The sequence below is a fragment of the Cydia splendana genome, chromosome 24, assembly GCF_910591565.1.
Source record: "Cydia splendana chromosome 24, ilCydSple1.2, whole genome shotgun sequence".
In the NCBI taxonomy this organism is placed as follows: Eukaryota; Metazoa; Arthropoda; class Insecta; order Lepidoptera; family Tortricidae; genus Cydia; species Cydia splendana.
Genome location: NC_085983.1, coordinates 1,370,446 through 1,391,453, shown reverse-complemented (window position 1 = coordinate 1,391,453; position 21,008 = coordinate 1,370,446). Strand labels below are relative to the sequence as shown.

Genomic DNA, 21,008 nt, shown 5'->3' with positions numbered 1-21,008 from the left:
ATACATCCGCGATAATCGCGTCTGCAATACATTACAGCATTTGACAAATTGATTGAATTAAATGCTGTCAGCAATTATCTAAAATCGCATACCATCTGTCAACGTCTTTAGAAGCCTTAAGTAATACTTACAGGAGTCCCAGAGATGCGAGTAAAGGTATCGGCGAGTTTATAATCATGAATATTATACAGTCTACAGTCCATCATTAAACAAACACGGCAGCAAAGCAACTCGTGCTGTAGCAGCGAATTTGTTTGTGTTATGTTCATTGTCGTATACTTGTTTCACTTAGCTTGAGTAATACAGCCCGTTTGCTTCAGTTTTTTGAGTTTAATTTTACTATAATACTGAAAAACGCATGTTCAACAAGACAAGGCAAATTACAGCTGTGACGCCAAAGAGAATATAATGTGACGCCTATGATTGTCATTGACATATTGATTCGTTCGGAAATTTAAAGTAATAACAGACGTGCGTACCGGATCGCATCTTTTTCGTCCAATCTGATTAAATTGTCTGATCAAATCAGATGGTGTGGAAATAAAATCGAAATTAGGTCGCCGATAACACTAGATTTTAAGATTTTGACCGATCAAATGAAGATGTGGATATAATAATGCCAATTTTCAACGCTAAATACAGCTTGGCTAAAGAAATTAAAAAGTGGCAACACTGTAGTGTCGTCCCTTTCAAAACAATCAATATAATCAATATAAGAAAACGGGACGACACTACAATGTTGCTACTTTGTAATTTCTACTCTTTTTTGCCAGGCGTAATTGTGCGTTTGGGTATTATTGATTGGATTATAGGAGGTATTTTTCATACGCGTTTACATTGTCGTGCGAGCCACGAGACGCGAGTGTAAACAAGGGGCTCGTGGCTTGTCTCGCGGCTCGCGTGGAGGAGCGGTTTTTTGGGCACGAGCCAAAGGGCTCGCGATCGCGCTTCTTCGCTTGGTGATTGAGATTTTAAAAGTCAGACCGTAAAAAGTCTGCAGCGATTTTGATAGCCCACGCAGTGCAAGTGTCATTTTAAACGTCAAACTTCTATGAAATTATGGCGTATACATAACACTTACACTGCGTGGGCTATCAAATCCGCTGCAGACTTTGTTTGGTGCGACTATAGTTAATACGAATATCCGTCGTTGCATCACTTTATTGAAATAAATGAAACGACTTGTCAAAGTTTAAAATTTATTTTCATTATTATCATAAAAAATAAAGGTACATTATGGACGAGTTTTTCACATGATTTGTCATGTCTTTGCATAGAAGGTAGGATTGTATAGAAGTGGTATACGCGTGCCTCCGTGAGGGATTAACATACGCAAATGCGACACTGTGATTGGTCGAATTCATTTGTTGCCCACCATAATCCATACTAAAAAAAGGTGGGGAACAAATAAAATGTGAGACTATGACAAGGACAAACAATAATAGCTCTTTCGCTGCTACTCCTACTGAAAGATACATAAGACTATTCTGTTCGGTCACTTCTCCCCACCCTCATGCCAGATCCAGTTTTAATACTAGATTCATGTGTCTTTGCAACTAGGGAACAAAATCATCTTTTTTATATACCGATTTGTATTTTTAAGTAGTCAGCAGCAGATGTTGCTAAGCGGGCGAGGTGTTCAAAAAGATCTTGACGCGACTTTAAGCGGTATCCAGACGGGACTGACCAAATCGGTCGATTTGATCAGAAATTAAATTGGCGCCAATCTCCAATTTTAGATTTATGGTGATAATAGAGCCCTCTAAATTGAAATAAGTTTTTGGCAAACATTTCATTTTTGGTACAAGCTTTTATCGCCGACTGTACTTTTTTTTCCACATGCAACTAATACTCATCGAGACAATTCTAAAAACCCCAAACACAATTAGGTTTCGTTGTTTTATCACAGAGTTCCTATGGCCACCGCCGGTCTCCATCATCAGATCAGGTCGATGAAACCATAATATTGCATTGTCACCCGACTTACGTCTGTATGCAAAATTTCAGCTCAATCGGAAACCGGGAAGTGGATCAAATTTAACTTGTAAGATTTGATTACACACAGACAGACAACGGTCAGGTGAAACTAAATAAAAGCTTGTAAAAATGCCCCAGAACGAAAATACTGGCCTCAAAAATTGGTATTCTTGCGTCCGCACCTCATTTTATCGGTAATATCGGTCATTATCGGCGGTTGAATTCGGCCAAATTGGCGTTTGCGTCCTGATTCGATCGGGCAATTTAATCAGTTTCGCGAAAAATTGACTAGTCCGGATACGCCTTTATTGTTAAGAGAATAAAGGCCAGAGCACACCGGCAGCGTGCGCGTGACATGCACGTGCGCGTGCCCTATATAATGTTGGAGCCGCACACGCACACGTCACGCAAGCGGTGTGCCGTCTCTCATAAAGATCTGTATACTGCATCGCGCACGTGCACGTCTACGCACACGCATCCGGTGTGCACAGGTCTTAAGAGCGTGTCAAGGTAATTTTGAACACCACGCTCGTTTAGCAACTTCTGCTGCTGACTGTACCTGAGCGTTTCTTTTATTTTTTGCCATTTTTATATATTGTGAACTTAATGCCACTATTGTATTATTTCTAGTCAGGATCGCGAGCCCTTTTCATCCTTATAGGAGAAAAAAATGTCGTAGAATTTCCATACATTTTTAATCTTTCCTTTGTTACCGCCATACAAAGTGTAACACAATAGGAAAAAAACTATGGTCCATTTTTTATCCCATGAGGATCGAAAGAGCTCGTGATTTTAGAGTGGATATAACACAAAAGTTGCAAAAAATTTGACAATATATAAAAATGCTAAAAATAAAAGAAACATAGTTACATCTCAAGTCTTATCATGCCTTTGCCGTGTCATTTGTTTTGTCATGTGTCATCTTGGTAGTGTTTTTCGGGCGCTTGCTCCGGTCCCGGCGGGGCCACGGGCGGCCGCCGTGCACCGTGCTCACGTGCATCGCCATGGAGTTCTTCGTGGTGAACTCTCGTCCGCAGATGTAGCACGGGATCTTGTTGCGGAGGCCTTCATGTGCCTGTACAGAAAAAATATGAATATACGGGGCGAATTTAGCCATAGACCTTAGCCATAGGGAGGGGATAAGCTATTAGGATTTGAAAGAACCATTTACATTAGAATTAGAGATAGCCCCCTCTGTAGAGCATGCATGGAGGCAGAGGAGACAGCCGCCCACGTCATTCTCGAATGCCCAGGGGTGGCAAAATACCGGGCGCAACACCTCGGCTCGCCGGGGTCTCTCCCAGAAGTCGTCGGCAACGTCAAGGGTCTGCTAGGCTTCCTGGTAGAGTTGGGTTGGCAAGAATAGTGCCGCCAACCCACCACGCAAAATAGGCGCAATAATATGACGTCGAGTTGAGGAAACCAAGCCACTTATATCGACCGGGATATGGACCGTGTTTACCTTTTGTATTGTTTTCGAGCTCCCGATATTTCGACGCAGTTACATGCATCTTGTTCACGGGTAACTGATATCGGGTGCTCGAAAACAATACAAAAGGTAATCATTGGGTAATCACGGTTCATATCCCGGTCTATTGGTGCATCACATGGCCTACCGTGAAACACGACAAATAGATGGGTTTGAACTGCCGAGGCGGACATGGTGTAACCTTAATAGATTGCGCACCGGCCACGGTCGCTGTGCCCTATATAAGTGCCGTTGCGACTGGGTGGAGTCTCCTGCCTGTCACTGTGGTGCCGAAGAACAGAGTATCCGACATGTTTTCCAAGAGTGCCCATCTACTCGATATACTGGAGGCCCCCGGAAGACCTGATAAAACTGAACGACGAAGCTATCAAGTGGATTAATTCTCTGGAGTTAGATTTATGATTTCTCTGTATCTGTAAATATAATATATTGCCATACGATTAAATAAATAAATAAATATCTCGGTCGATATAAGTGAAACTAATCGTGAATCATTCAAAACTGCCATTTGCATTATTTCGGAAGTTTCAGCTGTGATAGGGGGAAGCTTGTGATACTACAAACACAATCAAAAAGGGCCTCACGGTGAGGTGGTGTTGCTTGAGGTTCGCCTTCGCTGAAGGCGAACGCAAGGCCTCTCTTCGCTGAGTAACCGTTTATGATACTACAAAGATAATTCACAAGGGTCTTCGGGGCACTACAAACAGAAAACAAAAAGGGCTTCAGGGTCTGGGCGCGTAGCCAACGTGCCAATCGTTAACGCTCCGTAGCGTATCCGGAGCGTTAACGATTGCACGGCCTCTCTCCGCTGGGTAACCACTTGTAACACTACAAACATAATCAAAAAGGGCCTCACGGTGAGGTGATGTCGGTTGAGGTTCGCTTTAAATCTGAAGGCGCGCAGACAAGGCGTCTCTCCGCTGAGTTACCACTTGTGACACTACTAACATAATCACAAAGGACCTAGTGATACTACAAACATAATCAAAAAGGGCCTCACGGTGAGGTGGTGTCGCTTGAAGTTCGCCTTCATGCTGAAGGCGCGCGGGCACGCGGGGCACTGGAACGGCCTCTCCCCGGTATGCGACCGCATGTGGTACTGCAAAGTGCAAACACAATATTAGCTGCCAACTTTTACTACAAAATTGACACGAAGCAGGATGTTTGGGTACAATATTGGGCAATCGAATGGAGTTGGCATTTGACAAAGCCATAGGTTAACATAGATACTCACATACACATTTATAGCGATATATCCTCTCGTGTAGTGCGAATCTACATCCAATAGATAGATAGATAATAGTTTATTCATCACACATGGTAATAGGTAATTAGGTACATTAAAGATATACATCGTGTACACAATATCTATGTTGCAGTCAAAAGTGTGAACTGGTCAAAAGAACTTTTAACTGACAAAAACAGGCAAAACTGCTTTTGACTGAGCATGTTGGTCAAAAGTAGTTTTACCTGAAAATCATACCTATTTCTGGCAGCAGTTTCGTTTTTAGGGCGTAGCAAAAAAAAAATAACCCTAACCTACCTATCTCTGGGAACAGTTTCGTTTTTTGGCGTAGCAAAAAAAAATAACCCTAACCTACCTATTTCTGGGAGTACTTTTGACTGATAGCAACAGTCACAATTACTATTAACCAATGATTTTCAGGTAAAACTACTTTTGACCAACATGCTCAGTCAAAAGCAGTTTTGCCTGTTTTTTTGAGTCTTTTTTAATAATAGGTCTTTCACTTGAGCATGATATGAGAGCGTTTCTGTTATTTTTTGCCATATTTATATATTGTGACCTTTTTTGCCACTTTTGTGTTATTTCTAGTCAGGATCGCGAGCCCTTTCCATCCTTATAGGAGAAAAAAAGTGTCCTAAAATGTCCATACATTTTTCAAACTTTCCTTTTTGTTACCGCCATACAAAGAATATGGGGAAATGGTAACACAATAGGAAAAAACTCTAGGACATTTTTTTATCCCATTAGGATCGAAAGAACTCAAGATTCTGAGTAGAAATAACACAAAAGTGGCAAAAAAGGTCACAATATATGAAAATGGCAAAAAATAAAAGAAACGCTCATGAAAACTGCCTTACTAAAATTGTAGAATTGTAATACTAATATATTTATATTTATATTATATTGCACAAGTTAAAACTTGGTGGACTTAATCAAAACTCAACAAAACAGAGATTAATAAAAGCACTAACAAAAGACAATTCAGTTTTCTGCCTTCTGGTTTTTTATGGCTTTTTAAGTTCCGACATCTGTCACATTTCCCGCGTTTCGCGCCTAAGGGTTAAAAAAAAAAAACGGTCTCCCACTAATAAGGCGCGTTCACATTTAATTACAATTTGATAGACAAAACCAAACACAAATTAACTATGGACGCGACGCGACGTCGGAACCTACCAGCTTTTGTGCTGTGTAAGAGGGAGATAGCACCTTCAACTAAATTTACGAAAGATAAGTTTTAAACCTTCACAACCAGCACACCTCATCGCTGAAAAAAAACCCGCGTATGGATAGGCAAAGGGGATTTCAAAGGAGATTACAGCGTCAATGTTTAGGCATCGATAATATTTGCCTGTTGCGTCCGTTACAAAACATCAGGAAAAAATGAAGTTCATGAAAGGTTATTTTGGGATTATTGTACATCATTAGAAAGAGGACAGAACACAGAATTTTGTAAAGTAATTTCAAGAACGTGGTCTCTTTTTGTTTTTTTTTTTCTTTAAATTGAAAATCAAAATTGACCTTGGTGTAAATTTTTACATGTTGTAAAACATTTGAGGGTTAATAAAAAAAAAACTAGAGGTTATATGTCAGTAATTTTGACTTTGATAAAACCGTCTAACGTTAGATATCACGGCGCAATAAACGTTGCATCTCTCTACCACTTTTTTAATTTAAGTTTAAACCGAGTCGGCCCTGAAGATTTTAAAAAAAACAACAAAATTCGTGGGCCCAAAAATTTTTTAAAGGGCGTGAAAAGATAGAAAACTACCCCACTTATCCGCCATATTAATTTGGCAAACGATGAACCAAACAACCTGTATATTGTATATATACCTGCATATGTTGCAGGTGTATGTAAGTAACCATACTCCTGTAAGATATGTCTATTCTACAACATAAATACCCGCAACACTGCTTTGTTGAAAAATCTCTTCGGACATTCGTTGCAGGCGAACAGCTTCACGTCCTGATGGTCTCGCAGCAAGTGGTACCGGAGGTGGGCTGCGCTCTGTCACAATACAATATACCATAGAGAAATAAAAAAAAATGATAATATTTATTTATTTTCAGGCAACTATTGGCCCATAGATAAATACCTTAAAACTAGCATACATATTATTGCAAAATATATCTTAAAACTAAAAACACACAATTATGGCTGCGATGCAGTTCGCAACCCCGCAGTGTGAAATAAGTAAGGCTAGAGTGCTAACTCAAACAACCAGTGTAGGTGCGCTCTCCGATAACGCGCCTTTGTTACGCATCTCGATGACACATTCTAGACTGGTTCTGTAGAGTTCGACTCGCCGGCACTCGGTTACCGTAGCACCGTGTCGGCGAGTCGAAGGGACCACACACAGCCTCGCAAAATATTTATCCATTAGCAGACGTGGCTCACTCCGCGATTTCGTCGCTGTGCTACAGGTAGCTAAAAGTACATCCGTTCCACCCCAATTTTGTTGAAAGCCATATTTAAGCGGCGCGTGGCGCTGTCGCCACCTAGCGGCCACATCTGTGCTGATCGTAACAGAGGCATTTTGTTAGAGAGTGAGTCTTCTGTACCTAGTACTATTATTTATTCTGTGCCATTAGTTCATTTGCATAGGAGTTGTAAGTAAATAACTTTTCTTAAGTAGGTGGTAGGGGTTGGACGAGCGGGTTTACTTAATAATTCACAAAGGATACGCCGCTCGGGGCCTGCTACAAATCGAAAGACTATACCTTCATGACACGGCCGCACTGCTCGCACACCCGCGACCCGTGCTCGTTCAGCACGCACGTGTACTGGCGGCGCGGGGCGGCAGCGTGGGAGTAGCGCACCCCGAGGTGGTTGCGCAGTTTGTGTGTGTTGAACGCAGATGCGTTCGGGAACGAGATGTCGCACTGCAACAATAATAAATAAATAATCAGACAGAAGTGTTTTTGGCAAAAACGAGTGTTTGAAAAAATGAAACCGAGTGAATCACAACATTTTTCACTACACTAACGCGAGGAAAATATCAATTGTAAAACATCAAACAAAATGAAACCAAATCAAATTCAAATGAACGTTATTAATTATTTATCAATCAAAACTATAAATAAATATTATAGGACTTTTATTACACAAATTGACTAAGCCCCGCGGTAAGCTCAAGAAGGCTTGTGTTGTGGGTACTCAGACAACGATATATATAATACTAGCTTTTGCCCGCGACTTCGTCTGCGTGAAATTAGTAATTTGGGTACATTAATTTTTAAACAAATCTGCTTTATTATGAAAAATTATCGTACGTAAACCGACTTTACAGACAACCATAATTATTTTTGTATCTTAACATCACTTCCACCTCCACTCCAACTTCAAGTTTCGAGAAGTTGTAGAAGTTGATAAAGTTGGAGAAGTTGAAGTTGGAGAAGTTAAAGTTGGAGAAGTTAAAAAGGTTGAAGAAGTTCGAGTTGGGAAGTTGAAGTTGAATTTGAAGAAGTTGGAGAAGTTGAAGTTGAAGAAGTTGAAAAGGTTGGAGAAGTTGAAATTGAAGAAGTAAGAGAAGTTGAAGTTAGAGAAGTAGAAGTTGAAAAAGTAGAAGTAGAAGGAGTTGAAGTTGAAGAAGTTAAAAAGGTTGGAAAAGTTGAATGAAGTAGAAATTGAAGAATTTGGAGAAGTTGAAAAAGTAGAAGTTCGAGTTGGAGAAGTTGAAGTTAGAGAAGTAGAAGTTGAAGAAGTTGAAGTTGAAGAAGTAGGATTTGAAGTTGAAGAAGTTGAAAATGTTGGAGAAGTTGAAGTTGAAGAAGTAGGAGAAGTAGAAGTTGAAGAAGTTAAAAAGGTTGGAGAAGTAGAAGTTGAAGAAGTAGGAGAAGTTCAAGTTAAGAGAAGTTGAAGTTCAAAAGGTTGGAGAAGTTGAAGTTGAAGCGGTAGGAGAAGTTGTAGTGGAATAAGTTGAAGTTAAAGTTGAAGAAGTTGGAGAAACAGCAGTTGAAGAAGTAGAAGTTGAAGAAGTGGAATTAGTTCTTGGAGAAGTTGAAGAAGTTAAAGAAATTGAAGAAGTTGAATATGCTGGCGCAGTTGAAGAAGTTAAATAGGTTGGAGAAGTTTAAGTTGAAGAAGTTGAAGTTGACTAAGATGAAGAAGTTGTAGAAGTCGAATAAGGCTAGGAAGATAAAGTTAGAGCTGTTGAAGAAGTTGGAGAAGTTGAGGAAGTTTAAGTTGAAGAAGTTGAAATTAAAGAAGTTGAAAAGGTTGGAGAAGATGAAGTTGAAGAAGTAGGAGAAGTTGAAGTTGAAGAAGTAGGAGAAGTTGAAGTTGAAGAAGTAGGAGAAGTTGAAGTTATGGTTGGCTATGGTTGACTGGTAAAGAATGCCTTTAGGCATTAAGTCCGCCATTTGTATATTTCATTAAATTTATATTTTGTAATAATGTTTAAATAAATATATACCTAAAAAAATTTGTACCTGGTGAGGTGTCGGGTCTCGGAGGCTAGACATTTCTAGAACAGTCCAGAACATTCGAGAATATTCGAGAGCATTCCACAGCATTTCCGAACATTCTGGAATGTTGTCGAATATTCGAGAACATTCTAGATCATTGTGGAACATTCCAGAACACTTTCGAATGTTGTGGAATATTCTAGAACATTCTAAGCCGTCTCGGGTCTTGGTGGCTAGACATTTCTAGAAGAGTCCAGACCATTCGAGAGTATTCGAGAGCATTCCACAGCATGTCAGAATATTTTGGAATGATGTCGAATATTTGAGAACATTCTAGTTCAATGTGGAACATTCCAGAATACTTTCGAATGTTCTAGAATATACCAAATTCAACCGAATCGGTCCAGCGGTTATTGATTCCACATACAAACTTCCACCCCCTTTTTCACCCCCTTAAAGAGGGATTTCTGGGATAAAAACTACCCTATGTCCTTCCCCGGGACTCAAACTATGTCTATACCATATTTCATAAAAATCGGTTCAGCGGTTTAAGCGTGAAGAGGTAACCGACAGACAGACAGACAGACAGACAGACAGACAGACAGACAGACAGACAGACACACTTTCGCATTTATAATATTAGTATGGAAGTATGGATATAAATACTTAAATACATAGAAAACAACCATGACTCAGGAACAAATATCTGTATCATCATACAAATAAATGCCCTTATCAGGATTCGAACCCGGGACCATCGGCTGCATAGGCAGGGTCACTACCCACTAGGCCAGACCGGTCGTCTATCTATAACTATAATTTAAAAGTAAATTCTATTAGCCAACATGAGCAAACAACTCAAAATTTGTATCAGATCACTTTGCCTCATATGTGGATATCGGGTGTGTAATGATCCGTATAACAATTTTTGATATATTTTCAAAAGATATAACAACTTTTGATATAATTTCATGGTGTATAATCACTTAAGCGGTATAATGAACTTTTGATATAACAACAAAATAACTATTTTCATGGGGTATAATGTTTAATCGATATAAAAGCTATTCGATATAACGTTTACTGGATATAATTAATATTTGTTATAAGTATTTATGGTATAATGTATTCAAATGTATAAAAATAAGTTGAGGTTATAATAAAAAAAAGTCGGTCCTGGCGCTTCGCCGGCCGCTGCCGCGGCACGCTCGCTTCGCTCGCTCGGCTCGCGCGCTGTAGGGTCGCAGTTCTACCTAACACTCCTCCTCGCTTCGCTCGTCGTCGTACCTAACTGAGACCTGCCTTAAGTTCGAATACGTAGGTTTTTATAATAGTAGTAAATATTACAAATTATACCAGTACTACATTATGCCAACTGAGCGTTATATCGAACATAATTATATCACATATACGTTATACGGTGTTAATGTTAGATTAGAAGTTGTTATATTACAAGTTCATTATACTGGACGATAGTTAGACTCTCTAAGAATATACCATGTATTGTTATAGCAAAAGTGCATTATGTCCCTCAATCGTTATATCGACTAAAAATATATCAAAAGTTGTTATATGGACCGTTACGCACCCGTGGATATCATCATCATCATCATTGGCCTTCGAGTCCTATTACAGACTATACAAGCAGTATCAGGAAGGGATACAACGTTTATCGTGGCTGTGTAAGCCAATACGGGAGCGGCAAACACGACCACAGGCCTGGCAGGTGTAATGTGCCCGTGGCGAACAGGTGTCGGGCTGTACGGATATGATGGCCGTTCTTGTCTACGTGCCAGCGTGATAAAACGGTATCCGTCACTTTCTATCCCACGGTGTTAAAAAGTGACAGTCACGTGGATAAAGATATGGATAAAGCCATCCGTAATACGCCGGCTGATGACGCTTATGTGGATAAAATGCAGCCTTTTCGAACTAGATAAAGACTACGCGACCTTGACTTGTCTTTTAATTGAAAAACGCTTTTTAAAAATCAGTAACTATTATTTATGAAAGCAAAAGAATGTAAATAATCGTATATGATTCATAATTGTTACATATTTGCCGTGACTTATTGTCCAAAAGTGTTTTCCAATAAAAAGATACGTCAAGATTGTTTACCTTTTTTCTAATGCTAAAAAAAGTAACTATAAGTTACGTCTTTAAAAGAACACATGTATTTTACTTTCCTCGTATTCGAAATGCAAATTAGAGTGTTTAACTCGGGTGAAAGGCATCATTTCATTCTTTGGTTAACAATCTACTATTCAAAGAGAGACATAAAATGAAAGTACCGCGTCACAACGATACGACTCCTCGGGATGTGTCTCTTTAACATGTTCCTGTAGCTTGTCCTCGCTCGCACAGTTCTCGCCGCACTGCTCGCACGACCGCAGGTCTGCGTGCTCGCCGGCCGTGTCTGTGTGTCTGTTCAGAGCCTCTATGCTAAGGAAGGTGGCTGAACACACAGTGCACTTAAATTCTTGCCGCTTCTGAAAATAAAAGGTAAAATTTTCGTTACAGTGTATGTTCATTAGGCCAACCATTCACCTGATATTACCACAGAATAAATAATAGTACTACCGTACAGAAAGGACACTTCCTACAAAACCACAAAACCGAAGTTTGACAGCGATTCAGGGTCGAATCATGCTGTCCCTTTCTAATGGCACTATCCCTTTCGGCTATTTAGGGTTGTCAAAATTCAAGTTATTATCTTATCTGTAGTCGTGCACGCAAAGGGACGTCAAGTTGTGTCAACCCTAATAATTACTCGGAGCAATGCTGAGCCGAACGGAGCCGAGTTTGCCCGAAGTCAGGAGTTTCGCACCCCTGACGGTTCTGGGTTGTCAAGTAAAAATGTTTATAAATATAGATGGTCAAGCAAACCTTGTCAGTAGAAAAATGCGCGAAATTCAAATTTTCTATGAGACGATATCCCTTCGCGCCTACATTTTTCAAATTTGCCGCCTTTTTCTACTGACAAGATCTGCTTGTCCAAGTATAAATAAAGGTACCTTGGCGTGAGTGATCTTCTGATGGTACCTCAGGCCGTGGAGCCCGATAAAGGTCTCCCCACACAGGTTGCAGGTCACATTCAGCGTGGGGTGCGCCAGCCGCATGTGGGAGTAACACGACGTATGCTTGCTATAATAATAATGGAACCCTAATTAACCTTTTGGACGCCAATGACCGATATATCCGCACCGCAGGTTCAACGCCAAAGACCGATTAATCGGTCACAGACCACAGAGCAACATAGACCTACGTGCATGTGCATAAAGTTCAATTTCAGTTTTGACACTTCGGTGACGTGGCGTCCGCGTGACAGCTTTTGTATTTGACACGACGTCGAAAAGGTTGACCCTTTTCTTGGCAATATTACGCGAAAGTCTGCGTAGGGGGCGCCACTGCGACAATCCATCACAAATTGAGGGTGTAACGCCAAACAAGGAAATCGAAAATTCGATATCCAACCTCTCTATCACTCATGCATATTCGACCGATAAAGAGGCAGATAACTAAATTTCGATTTTCGCGTTTCCCGGTAGGCCCTTTGCAAACAAACCAGTGTCATATTTTAAAGTCTGTGAAAACTTGACAAAAATCAGTTTAAGGCGCAGTATGTATAAGTTACTCTATGGTTTACGATAGGCTAGTGCTGCACTCTGACGGCAGTACAATGCAGTAATACCCCCTATTAAAAATACCGTGACAGACATCGATAAGCTAAACACACAGCGATAAGACCGCCTTTGCTACCTTTATCTACACTGTTAATGAGGTTCCGTACCCAAAGGGTAAAAACGGGATCCTATTACTAAGACTCCCGCCTGTCTGTCTGTCACCAGGCTGTATCTCATGAACCGTGATAGGTAGACAGTTATGTATTTCTGATGATCACAGATGATGTATTTCTGTTGCCGCTATAACAACAAATACTAAAAACAAAAATAAATATTTAAGTGGGGCTCAAATACAACAAACGTGATTTTTTTTGCTGTTTTTTGTGTAATGGTACGACACTCTTCGTGCGCTCACAGAGCTCGGCTCACAGAGCCATTAGGATGCGAAGAGACGACAACCACATGACTATATAAGAGACGACCGGTCTGGCCTAGTGGGTAGTGACCCTGCCTGTGAAGCTGATGGTCCTGGGTTCGAATCCCAGTAAGGGCATTTATTTGTGTGATGACACAGATATTTGTTCCTGAGTCATGGTTGTTTTCTATGTATTTAAGTATTTATATATTATATATATCGTTGTCTGAGTATCCTCAACACAAGCCTTCTTGAGCTTACTGGGGGACTTGGTCAATCTGTGTAAGAATGTCCTATAATATTTATTTATTTATTTATTTATTTAAGAGTTCTCTAAATGACATCCCCGAAAGTAGGAGGGGCAGAGGCCGCCCCCCTACGACATGGATGAGCACAGTGTCGAAAGATCTGAGGACGATAGGCGCAAGCCCTGACATGACGCAAAATAGAGAAGAATGGCGCAAAATGATGCGGAGAGCCGGCCCCAAACCCTAGGATATGGGATAAAGGCTAAGATGGTGATGATGATGGCTCACAGAGCCACTATAAGGTATATGTAGACTAGACTTACAGGAAAGTCCTCCCGCAGTGACGACACTGGAACGTCTTGCCTTCATGCATGGCGTGGTGTTTCTGCGCTTGCTCCCTGAATCAAAGAATTCGTTCATTATCATACAAAGATAAAGCTTTTCGAGCAACACACAGAAGGAAGACGGCATTCGTACTATTTCCCCTCTGCCGAAGCATAGGTACAACCTGTATAGTTTGTAGGTTTCTAAAAGACCCCAACGGCTAATCCTTTGTCTATTGTTAAGTAAAACCGCTCGTGCCACAACCACCTGCATAAAAAATCGTTCGTTCACTTTACCCAGGTAATTGAATTACAACTCTTATGGAAATTGCAATAAGATTCATAATGAACTAATGGATAAATATTTTGTTACGATGTGTGCGGTCCCTTCGAGTCGCCGGCACTACAGTACTTCGGTTACTGAGTGCCGCCGAGTCGAACGCTACAGAACCAGTCTAAAATGTGTCATCGAGATGCGCAACAAAGGCGCGTTATCGGAGAGCGCACCTAGTTACATTGGTTTTTTGAGTGTTGGACTAGCCCGCGCTCAGGTGCTAAATATAATAATTAAGACCCTTTTTTGCAGGTAAGTAGCACGTGCGGTTTTACTTCTATTAGAAAGCTATAACTATACCTATGGCCAAATGGCCATGCGTGTAGTGACTCATCTGTACACAAAAAGAGATCGAAATTTGCAAGATTTGTCTTTGACGTGTGTCATTTTCAGTTTTAAGTTTAATAATAGCTTATAAAATATATAATTCGCTGTCAGAACTGACCTCTGTCTGCTCACAAAGTCGCACGACTGGCATATATACTTCAGTCGGTGGGTGTCCTGATGTCTTTGGCGATGGCAATTGCGTCGGAAGCGTATGGAACAGATCTCGCAAGAAAACGCGCCTTCACTCTGAAATCAAAATAGCATCTTCATCACTTAACCTTATAAAATAAAGTCCCCCGCCGCGTCTGTCTGTGTGTATGTACGTACGTGATAAAATCAATAAATCCGGTCAAGTGTGAGTCGGACTCGCGTTCTAAGGGTTCCGTACATTACTCATTTTTAACAACGTATTTTTTTAAGTGGAACGTGAATGAAATGTCTTTAAAAAATCCATAGGGGTCGGATCAAAAACTAAGTAATTAAGTCCGACTCACGCTTGACTGCACATTTCTAATAGATTTTCCTGTCATCTATAGGTAAAGAACTATTTTGTGTATTTTTTTCAAAATTTTAGACCCAGTAGTTTCGGAGATAAAGGGGGGGAACGGTCGGACAGACAGACAGACAGACGCACGAGTGATCCTATAAGGATTCCGTTCTTTCCTTTTGAAGTACGGAACCCTAAAAACTACGGAACGGATTTTCATTCGGTTTCCACCTATCAATAGAGTTATTCTTGAGGAAGGTTTAGGTGTATAATTTGTTAACCCGTGCGAAGCCGGGTCGGGTCGATAGTAGACACTAAACTAATGATAATGATATTAATAATGAGAATCTCGTGAAAGCCGAGAAGGACAAGTCCAGTAAGTACCTAGACTTGGCCCACGAGATAACCGCCATGTGGGATGTTGCTTCGATGATCATAGTCCCGATAGTCGTTTCAGTGAACTGTCTAATAGCGAAGAGTCTCTCAAGCGAGAGACTCTCGCTAGGTGGTTGGATCAAGGGTCAGATGGAGAAGGCGGTGATCTTTGACACGGCGCGGATAGTCCGCCGGTTCCTCTCTCTGCAGCCCTGACCACCGGCAGCTTGGGCCCTGCCCCACTGCTGGCGGCACTCTAGGCTATGGTGGCTCACTCCGCGATTTCGTCGCTTTGCAACAGATAGCTACAAGTACATCCGTTCCACACCAATTTTGGTGGCTAGCCATAAGCCGCGCGTGACGCTGTCGCCACCTAGCGGCCATATCTGTCCAGATCGTAACAGACGCGTTTTGTTAGAGAGTGAATTTTCTGTACCTATACTATTATTTATTCTGTGCCCGTGCGAAGCAAGGCGGGTCGCTAGTAGAAACTGAAGTAATGATAATGATATTAATGATAGTTACCGGATTGTGCCTAATGATGTGGTTGTTGTATGCCAGCTCCATATTAAACCCTTTTCCGCAGGCCTCACACTGGTACGAGTACTTCTTGGACTTCTTACGCGAGGCGATTTCCTCCAGTTGCTCTTCCTGCACATTGTTTTTTTACAGTAATGACTAATTAGCAAAATTATAAAATAGGCTATAAAAAGATGACAAATTTTCATTAATTAATAATAATTAATTTCATATGGTATCAATCGATCAGGTTGGTTTTTAGCATCAAATTTCTACATGGGACCCATTGCATTAAAGCAATACAAACGTCACAAATGATAGTCAAAGTCCGACAGTCGCACTTCCCTCGCGAAACGCTCCTAACAAAACGATAAGTGAACGTGACGTCGAGGTCACTGAGAGTCCATCTCGAAGTATGGAGAAATCAAACAAACTTAAATTATGAAACTTTCAGGTGCTGTATTTTTGTTTTATTTCCATAATATTATTTTAATATCCACATTATTGTGATAAATTGCTCATTTGCTATCTATTTTACTAGATTATGTTATAAAATTCAACATGTCGTCGGCTTAAGTCGCAAACCTCGTAACTCCATTTCAAGGAAATTAGTAATTACTATATACCTTGGACAATAATACTTAAAGTCGTAAACCTCGTAACTCCCCCGGAGGTTTGCGACTTAAGCCGACGATATGTCATCATCCCTATAGTATCATATTTCGCTTAAGAGGAAGGAGGACTAAGTCACGTAACGGCTTCCCCATACAAACATAGTCCCCATTTTACTCTCTGCTCTCTGGATATTAACATTACAGAAGATATTTTAACGCTACAGTTTTTACATTATGCCGACCACTGACTAACAGTCCGCCGGACGATATCGGCCGGTCAGTTGTTCGGAACTGTAAAATTTTTGTTCTAACTGACAGGCCGATATCGTCCGGCGGCCTGTTAGTCAGTGGTCGGCTTTACATAAAATATTTGATGTAACAGGCATATGAACCACAGCTGCGCCCCTTCGTATGTTCGATTTCTTTATATATAAAGCACCGAACTGCGTTCCAAAACCGACATTGTGGATGTGGGCAGGAAGGCCGCCAAGCTAAAGTGTGACTGGGCAGGGCACGTCTGCCGAATGCACCCGGAGTGCTGGACCAAACTAGCCACAGACTGGGTCCCACAGGACGGATCTCGGGGCAGAGGAAGACCAAAACGGAGATGGCGGGACGACCTTGACACATTTTGTAAAGAGTGGCGAGTGTGCATTGGATAGGACCAAATGGCGGGAAAGAGGGGAGGCCTTTGCCCAGCAGTGGTACACTCCTATAGGCTAATAAAAAAAAGCTCCAAAAGCTTTTAAATTTTTTAATAGAATTTGGGTTCCCACTCCTAAATCTTATAATAAAAAAACGGAAAAATTAAAACGAAGGAGCATACGCATAGCCATGGTTACGTGTACAATAAACTGTATTAATTTTAAAGTTAATAATAATTTTAATAATCCAGGGAGGACAATGGGACTATGTTTGTATTTAGAAGCGATCCACCATCATCTATGTCAAAATTTGATGAAAAAATAAAATTGTATATATCATGATATATATATATCACTACTAATAAAGTAATAAGTCAGTGCAAGTTTAGTATAGAATGATTTTAGTTTGATTCTCACCTTGCTCAAAGTCACAATTTTCACATTATAGTCACTCTCAAATTTAGCAAAATCAAACACCGGCAAATAATTATTCTCCGGTTTCCTTCTTATTTTATAACGAATTACCATTTTCTTTGATTTCAGCATCATTTTCATATCTATCTTCTTAAGTGCATCCTTTCTCGAATTTTCTTGTCTAATTTTTACAGGCATTCTAATAATACCTACGTTACTGACGCCATTCACTTCAACATTAGTTTTCGTTTCAACATTTATCTTAATATCTCCTGGAATACTGTCATTATTTTCCCCAATTACTATTTTCATCTTTTTCTTGAGACTGTCCCCAATCGTTCTCATTCTACTTTTAATATATTTCAGTTTATCTTTACTTATGTTAAGAACCTGCATCTGATTTTCATATTCAACCTTTGAATCAGTTTTCTTTATAATTCCATCTACTCCAACAAATTTTACATTCGGTCTTTGAATTTTACGTTTTTTATTCAGTTTCGGTTTTTCATCATTCGTTTTTGAATCTTCTCTTCTCCTTTTCCACATGACTGAAGGTTTTGAATCGGTTTTTCCAGTAATACCATCTATTTGATCAAGTTTTACACTTTGTTTAAGAAGGTGATCATTGGCATTTAATGCTTTTAGTATTTCGTATGAAATTTTTTCATCAGTTTTCTTTACAACAGATTTGACATTTGTTTTAAGAATTTTATTGTTGCTAATATTATTAACCGGCTTTTTATTTTTGTATCCTTTTTTTGGTTGATTGTTTCTCCTTATAGCATCTTCAATATCAGCATAGTCTAAATTTGTTTCAAGGGTTATATTGATATCCTCTGGGTCAATATCATTTAATGGGAGGTCAATATCTGTAGTATCTATACAGGTTATGGTTGTGTCAGTTGGCGGTATATCTACAGATGATGTTACATCTATACTTTCTATGGCTGTGTCAGCTGGTGTTACATCTATACATTCTATAGCTGTGTTAGCTGGTGTTATATCTATACTTTCTATGGCTGCGTTGGCCGGTGTTACATCTATACATTCTATAGCTGTGTCAGCTGGTGCTACATCTATACTTTCTATGGCTGTTTCAGCTGATGCTATATCTATACATTCTATGATTTGGATTTCAGTTAAGGTTAGGTCCAGGAATTGGTTGGAAGAATTTATTCTGCAAATGACTTCTATGTCAATCTGAAAAATTATTAAACATTTTGAAAATTTTTAATATTATCACTGTTCTGCACAGTGGCGGATTTGCCCTAAGGCCCAGTAGGCCCGGGCCTAGGGCGGCAACTTGTGACAAAAAAATCTCTGATAATAACAAGAAATAACTCAAAATGTAGTCAATATGATGGGTGCTGAGAAAGGGGCGGCTATAGTTCCTGGGGCCTAGGGAGGCAAAGACTGCAAATCCACCACTGCACCAATCTTTAGGACAGTAGAATACTCTTCATTGGCACACCTCTTTAAAAGATATAACTATAAGAAAAACGATTGATTAAAAATAAATAAAAAAGAGTATTCTAGAAATGTTTGTAAAACCTATATACTCGCCCACCGAGGGTTCCGTACTTTTTAGTATTTCTTGTTATAGTGGCAACAGAAATACGTCATCTGTGAAAATTTCAACTGCCTAGCTATTACGGTTCATGAGATACAGCCTGGTGACAGACGGACGGACGGATGGACGTACGGAGGGACGGACAGTGGAGTCTTAGTAATAGGGTCCCGTTTTTACCCTTTGGGTACGGAACCCTAAAAAATGTATACCTTTTCCTTGGCCTGCTCTGAGGTTAAACTCTGGTGTGTGCGCAGGCACATGTCTCTAAAGGATGCACTTTTAAGCACCTGAGTGCCGCAGTACACGCACAGGTACTGCTGGAGTTGGTCCTTGTCGATCTAAAATGAAACTCACTGCTATGTTAACACATTATAAATGGAGATTTTGTACCCAACAGAAACAGAAACATGGTACCCAAGAGAGGGAAAAAGGAATGATGGTACACAAAAAATGAGATGGAAAGATGAGTTCAGGCAGGTTGCTGGAGCCTTGGGGAGAAGACAGGCTCTGGACAGGGACGCGTGGAGGAATATGGGAGAGGCCTATGCCAAGGGCAACCAGACAAAACGTCTGCGGAGAAAGGCTAGCAGTAAGCAGTAAATGGAGATTTAAGAATAAGAATAAGAAAAGTTTATTAGCACAAATAATAAATAACAGAAAACTAAAATTCATTCATAACATAAATATTTGTACCAAAAGGTCCTCACTCAGCTTCTTGTCACGTTGTGTATCCTAGGACACACAATGTGACGCTGATTTTCTGGGACGCCAGGTAAAAGACAGATTATCAAAGGCAGATTATCTTGGGCCAAATAGAGGGCAAGCGAGCGCGAGGAAAAGCACCCACGAGATGGTCTGATGTTGTGAAGAGGGTGGTTGGCGGCAACATGCAGTGCGTGACCCATATGGCCTATGATCGCACACTGTGGAGACGTAGCATACATGGTCGCGATCCTCAGCAATGAGGGACCGAGGAAGAAGAAGGTAAAAGACTAAAGCTAAAACTAGAACTAAAACGAATTAGGTGGCAGAACGAAAACATAAAGCCTTGTCTCCATATCGCGCAGCAAACTATCGAACATTGGCTGCCGCGCGAGCCAATGTTCGATGGTTTGCCGCGCGATATGGAGACGAGGCTTGAGGATTCATCAGTGAATAAAAGTGAGAACAAAGAAACCTAAAGAATCTTTTGATTGCTACCAACAAAATAAACATGGCACTATCCCTTTCGGCTATTTAGGGTTGTCAAAATTCAAGCCATTATCTTATCTGTATTCATGCACGCAAAGGGACGTCAAGTTGGGCCAACCCTAATAATTGCTCGGAGCAATGCAGAGCGGAGTGTGGCCAAAGTCAGGAGTTTCGCACCCCTGCTACAACTGATACAAAAGCAGGATGACTAAAGATCGTTTAAATTTTATGCAAATTCAAATCACTTCTTCAATAAACAAAGTCCCCTGCCGCATCTGTCTGTTTGTATGTTCGCGTTAAACTCAAAAACTAAAGAACAGATTTTCTTGCGGTTTTCACCTATCAATAGAGTGATTCTTTAGGAAGGTTTAGGTGTATAATTTGTTAACCCGTGCGAAGCCGGAGCGGGTCGCTAGTTATATATAATATTGAAAGTTTAAAAAAACAACAAGCATATTATTTATACTTACAGAAATCCCTGTGATGTTCGCGAAGGCGTTGTCAAGTTTATATTGATGCATGTTGAACAATCTAACGTCGGACGACAAGCAGGCGCGGCAGCGCGACAAGGGGTCCTCATTTGAGGACTCATTTTGTGTTAAATCCATAGTGAAAGACTGCACTTGGAGCAAATATTGGGTTCTAAAATAGATTAGAATTAATTAATTATTTCTTAACTTATAATGAGAAGAAATACATGATTTACACGATAATAAAAAAAGAATGGGCATGGAATGGAATGGCCATGATGTACTGTCAATGTCACTGTCAGATTACTTTTTTTTTTGCTGTCAGATTTAATGCG

The 21,008-nt window shown here is 40.3% G+C and overlaps 2 protein-coding genes across 2 annotated transcripts in view; both read right to left on the bottom strand.

Annotated features, from left to right (window-relative positions):
* LOC134802150 (zinc finger protein 25-like) overlaps positions 1-21,008 on the bottom strand; it is a 371,645-nt gene that overhangs the window by 20,551 nt on the left and 330,086 nt on the right. The window lies entirely within an intron of this gene.
* LOC134802323 (zinc finger protein 37-like) lies at positions 1,196-20,942 on the bottom strand. Its single transcript, XM_063774924.1, has 12 exons — positions 20,674-20,942; positions 19,222-19,350; positions 17,446-18,642; positions 15,777-15,902; positions 14,508-14,635; positions 13,729-13,803; positions 12,134-12,263; positions 11,411-11,608; positions 7,434-7,595; positions 6,616-6,720; positions 4,467-4,565; positions 1,196-3,052 (listed from the first exon to the last, which is right to left on the bottom strand). Exons 1-12 carry the CDS (start codon positions 20,809-20,811, stop codon positions 2,861-2,863), a joined length of 2,679 nt encoding a protein of 892 aa, XP_063630994.1. The 5' UTR covers positions 20,812-20,942; the 3' UTR covers positions 1,196-2,860.